This window comes from Aedes aegypti, chromosome 1 (genome assembly GCF_002204515.2).
Source record: "Aedes aegypti strain LVP_AGWG chromosome 1, AaegL5.0 Primary Assembly, whole genome shotgun sequence".
NCBI classification, from domain to species: domain Eukaryota; kingdom Metazoa; phylum Arthropoda; class Insecta; order Diptera; family Culicidae; genus Aedes; species Aedes aegypti.
In genome coordinates, this window is record NC_035107.1 from 226,226,585 (window position 1) to 226,231,794 (window position 5,210).

Below are 5,210 nucleotides of genomic sequence, written 5' to 3' on the forward strand. Positions count from 1 at the left end.
TAAGTCAAACAAAAATAAAGTTTGATAAAAAATAATTGTATGCCATTTTTTTTCTGCGCCTCTCTTTTTACCGACATGATTCAAAATGCTACGTCCATTAGCCAGGGCCCCCTTCCTCCCTCTCGTCATACATCGTCACAAATTCGTAAAGATCCCCCTCCCTCCTAAATAGCTACGTCATTTATGGACGACCCCAAAGTGACTAGCCGGTAGGGAAACATGTCAGAAGAGATTCAGGTTTATGAAAACAATGATTTAATTTTATTTTCGGTTCCGAATTTCAAGTCAGACTTTTGAAGCGATTAATTATTGGATGTTTCTTTCAAACTTGCCTCCAAAGCACTACTACGGAAGTATTTAAGTCAATATTTATTCATAAATACGTATGTTTATAACAGAATTTCACATATAGAATCACTCTAACGTCCAATGGTTTGATGGTGTCTCTATTGTGCTGCTCTTCATTCAGCAATAATTATTGTTGGCCCAAATGTCAACGTTTTTTTTTTCTACGTAAGCAATTTTTAAACTACGCGATATACCTTTACAGGGTGTAGAAGCACTGTTATGATGCGTGGAGTTGGTGTGGAAATGTTCCCAAAATAGGTGCTTCTTGTGCGGGATTCAGATTAATTACGTTGGAATGGTTGATGCTGATATGCGCTCGGTGATCTGGTGATGTATTTTTGTTTTTAATTTCTTTAAAACTTTACTATGGGTCATGTCCATTGCAAATAGGTAGGTTCTCTGTATTGTTGGCCATGTTTAATATAGATTCAAATAAACTCTTATCGAACAACTTCCACAATGCTAATCCATTTTTTTTGGTTTCGTTGGAAGAATTTGACTATAATACTTTGACGTAAAACCATTTTATACTAAAAAAGTTTGAATACCGCGAAAATCTACGTTTCTGGATAACGACAGTAGGCATTTCCCTCAACCGCTTCCAGTGGGATCCAATCCTCGGAAAGGGGCAGACGATTTTTGTTGATTTCCACCTGAAAAGAATCGTAAATGGTTTATGAACAAGCGTAGGATAACAATGAAAACGAATCTCAAAAAACAAGGATAGCAATGAAGAAATCTTAAACTATGTTACAAAAGCATATCTGTAGCTACTGAGCAATTCTCGCTGAAACTGGCCCACTATTTGCACTTAGGGGTCGTCCATATACCACGTGGACATTCATGGGGGAGGGAGGGGTCTGGCCAAAGACCACGGTTCATATAAATTTTAAAATTTTTGTATGGACAAATGACCACGATGCTCAGCTTGAAACAACAACCCCGGTATTGAATGCGTGTGGAAATGAATGAGGGAAACGCGATAATCGAGTGAGTGTTTTCCAAGCTTGTTTGTACGAACATTTGAGATTCGAAGGTCTTAACACCGACAAGTCTTAGTAGGTGCTCGAAAAAATAGACAGATCGATTAGCATAGCTTGTAACTTTTTAGCCTGCAAGTGATGCATTTTTGACTAAAACTGGCTTAGAGTGTGATGTTTAAATTGGAAGATTTTTTTATTACGATCTATTTAGTGGTTATCGAGATGGCTTCGGAACAAGAGCAGACTGACGACCTCATTGGGGTTTTGAGATTATTTCATTTCCAGAATCGTCGTTTAAAATTAACCTCAAATAAATTTACCGAACTTCAAGCTAGATTTACTGAAAATGTTTGAGATTTCTTCAATGGTGGGTTTTCTACCGAACTTTGGTAAACGTTTGATTCTCGAAATTCTATCATTGAAGCTGACAAGTTTCTCCATGATCCCAGTAAAATCTACTGAATATTAGCGAAGGTTTGCCGAAATCTCGATCATAACTGTCAAAACTCATGTGTGCATGACTACATTCAGGCGCATACCTCTCTCAGCACTCGAACAATGTTGCCTCCAACGAGCTTCTTGATGGCTGCTGATCCCCACAGACGATCCCGTGCCAGCTCCGCCAACAGTAGAGGATAATTCTTCGGTGAACCGCTCAGCCCCACATGGCCAACTCCTGCAATGGCGCGGACGTAGTTTATGGCGGCGATTGCATCCTTCAGATTCATCGGTTTATCTCCACAGCGCTCCACGTTCAACATGATTACGCCGCCATTTTGAGACAGAGCACTGAAACGCAATAAAATGTAGTTTTGTAAACGCTATCTAATTTCTAGTTTTACATTACCTCATAATATGATCTGGAATGGCTGCAGTTGATCCATTGCAGGCCATCGAGGAGGGAAGAGCGTTGGACAGCAGTAGCGGAGCCTTGGCAACATTCAAAGCCACCATCATGGCCGGTTCCGAAAGACGCGATATCTCCACCAACATTCCGAGACGGTTCATCTCCTGGATGACAACCTACAATATGCAAGGATTTACAATATCAGAACGCTACAAATGTCGAACAACTCCTGATTCACCTCTCCGAAGTTCGTCAGCGTAGATGGAAGATTCTCATCGAAAAAGTCCGTCCTAATGGAAGCACTGGCCCACGGAGTGGTGCAGCCCAATCCCGTCAACGATACAAACCTCGCACCCAGTGAATACATAGAACGTAGAACAGCCAAACTTGAACCCAACGTGTGACCGCCCTCTAGGCCGAACAAAATCGCCATCTTCCCATCGGTATGGGCTTGTTCCATCGCATCGGCACTCTCCACAATTATCATTTCCTTGTTCTTCTTCACCATCCTCCTAGCGTCGTCAATACCTTCCAGCGTCAATTGAACCGCATCCAGATATTGGGCGGCACACGGAACAGAAATAGGCCACAGCAACGCCCCTACCATACTGTTCTTGACCTCGGCGTAGCTTTTGCTGAAATTGGCGCCCATCTGTGGCGCCCAATAACCTTCAACCAGCGGGGATTCCGCCAGTAGACGTCTAATGAACGCCAAACGAGCTTCCAGCAGCGATGAAGACCTGAGTTGAAGTCCCAGCGGGATACCCGCGGCCAAAGCTATGCAAACCAGTAGGGCAGAGACCACGGCGATTATTTTCCTGGAACGTCTACTTTTCGGCACCTTCGGAGGCGGTGGCGACATGCTGTCCTTCTTGTACGAGTGAATGCTACCATTCTTGATCTTCTCCGGGTACTTGGTAATCTCCGGAGGTAGGTCAATATCCGCAATCTCTGTGAACACGAAGCAGTGCTGCTTGCAGGTGGACTGATGCTGGTGGATCGTCCCAAGCTCCATGAAATCCGCATGATTCGGCATCGAGTTCATCTTGCGATAGTAATGGTAGTGAACGCGGCGTTTGCTCTCACCGCCCGAGGAGGAATTCGAAGCTTCCGTGATCTCCGGCGGAGAGGAATCCAACCTTCCGAACGATTCTATAATGGGGAACTAACTTTTCACGCAGTTCAACAAAGAATGGTGTAAACAAAGCACTTCCGTAAGGATAATTAGTAAAGGAGGTGACAGGGAAATTTTCCTGGTCGATTTTTCCGCGGACATGCGCAGAACCGCTTCGCGCCAAGGATATCGGTGGTTTTAAGGGATAGGACAGCGAACGAACAAAAGGGGGTTCTGTTAGGATGCTTGGCGATAATTGAATCTTTTATTCAGTCTTTAGAGGTTGTCCATAAGTCACGTGGTCTATCATATCTAGGTTTTGGTTTTGTTCATTTTTCGGAACGGAATCAGCGATAGCCGAATCAAACCGTCCCAGACCTCGATTGAATGCTCGCTATAATTATATAAAAGTGTCAAGGTTCATTTATGGAGCCAATTTTTAAATTAAAGATGAAATATGATATAGCCGTTATTTGAGCTGGAAAAATTGCTAAAGCAGTTGCAGTAACATGCTCTTCCGTGTTACTAAATGAAAACAAGATTTCATTAAACATTTTAGGACCCTATTCTGTAGATTTGTGCTCTTGGAAAGTTGACGAGTGGTTTCGATTCATATTCACCTTAAAACATCTTCTCCGGACAATCTCCGGACTATCAGACAAACACCTCAAATCTTCAAGAGCACAAATCTAGTGAATCAGACAGTCATTCAAGCTCAAAGCTTGATGAATCAGTTATTCGCTGGTGGTATCGAGTATTTTTTTTAAATGGAATCTCTGTTTGGTTGTCTAGATTTGTACTGTTGAAGATTTAAGGAATGGCTTCGATTTATCTCCACTTTTAAAGAGTTTCAAAGCATTTTTGTACCTTCTTGCGAAGTCTTACAAAAAATTGAATGAAATCTGATGTTTAGTTGATTCTTAAGCTTTATCAAGAATTTACCAAAGACTTTCTAAAATTATCGTTGATGTTTTTCTTCAATGTTTCATATAAATTTATACAATGTGAAAAAACAGTTAAGCTTTGAATAAGGGGCGCTCAAATGGAAGTTTGCCAAGGGTGCCATGAGGCCCCGCTACGACTTTGCTAAAAACCTGCGTGTCATTGCTTTGCATCTCGATTTATGGGCAAACAGTTATAAACAAAAAGTTTTTCCATTGTTTTTTTTGTGAAATAAATTTTGACTGTTTCCAAAATCACTATTTCTTCCTAAACATGCCCACTGAACTACTACAAGTAAGTTCATGCTAAAACGAAATATATGCCATTGTTTTATATATCGATTTAGGAGAAAAATAAATTTCAACGTTTTATAAATTTTCAAAACCATTTTTCTGCTTAAAATTGAAGCAATGTTGGAAATACGAAGGCGCATCTTCAGCGGTCACCCCCGCACCAAATGCACGATATACAAAACGCTCATAAGACCGGTAATCCTCTATGGGCATGAGGCGTGGACTATGCTCGAGGAGGACTTGCAAGCTCTTGGGGTTTTCGAACGCCGAGTGCTAAGGACGATCTTCAGTGGCGTGCAGGAGAGCGGCGTGTGGCGGCGAAGGATGAACCACGAGGTCGCTCAACTCTACGGCGAACCCAGTATCGTGAAGGTAACTAAAGCTGGAAGGCTAAGCTGGGCAGGGCATGTTGCAAGAATGCCGGACAACAACCCTGTAAAGATGGTGTTCGCTACAAATCCGGTCGGAACAAGAAGGCGTGGGGCGCAGCGAGCTAGGTGGATTGATCAGGTACACCAGGACCTGGAGAGCTTGGGTCACAGTCGAGGATGGAGAGAAGCGGCCATGAACCGAGTGAATTGGCGAAATATTGTTGGCGAGGCTTTATCAAGATAATTGATGTAAAGCCAAATAAGTAAGTAAGTAAGTGAAGCAATGTTCAAGAAAATCTATCATCATTTTAA

General features: G+C 42.3%; 1 protein-coding gene across 1 annotated transcript; it reads right to left on the reverse strand.

Moving 5' to 3' along the window:
- Positions 1-346: 346 nt before the first annotated feature.
- LOC5580205 (dipeptidase 2) lies at positions 347-3,404 on the reverse strand. Its single transcript, XM_001655567.2, has 4 exons — positions 2,417-3,404; positions 2,179-2,354; positions 1,871-2,120; positions 347-1,001 (listed from the first exon to the last, which is right to left on the reverse strand). Exons 1-4 carry the CDS (start codon positions 3,221-3,223, stop codon positions 906-908), a joined length of 1,329 nt encoding a protein of 442 aa, XP_001655617.2. The 5' UTR covers positions 3,224-3,404; the 3' UTR covers positions 347-905.
- Positions 3,405-5,210: the final 1,806 nt, after the last annotated feature.

Bases quoted from the DNA above. Each gene is read 5' to 3' on its own strand.
- LOC5580205 (XM_001655567.2), bottom strand. From the start codon at position 3,223: ATGAACTCGATGCCGAATCATGCGGATTTCATGGAGCTTGGGACGATC. The intron at 2,121-2,178 runs GTAATGTAAAAC...ATTGCGTTTCAG, and splicing joins ATTCCAGATCATATTATGAG to TGCTCTGTCTCAAAATGGCG. The intron at 1,002-1,870 runs GTATGCGCCTGA...GATTCTTTTCAG, and splicing joins TTGTTCGAGTGCTGAGAGAG to GTGGAAATCAACAAAAATCG.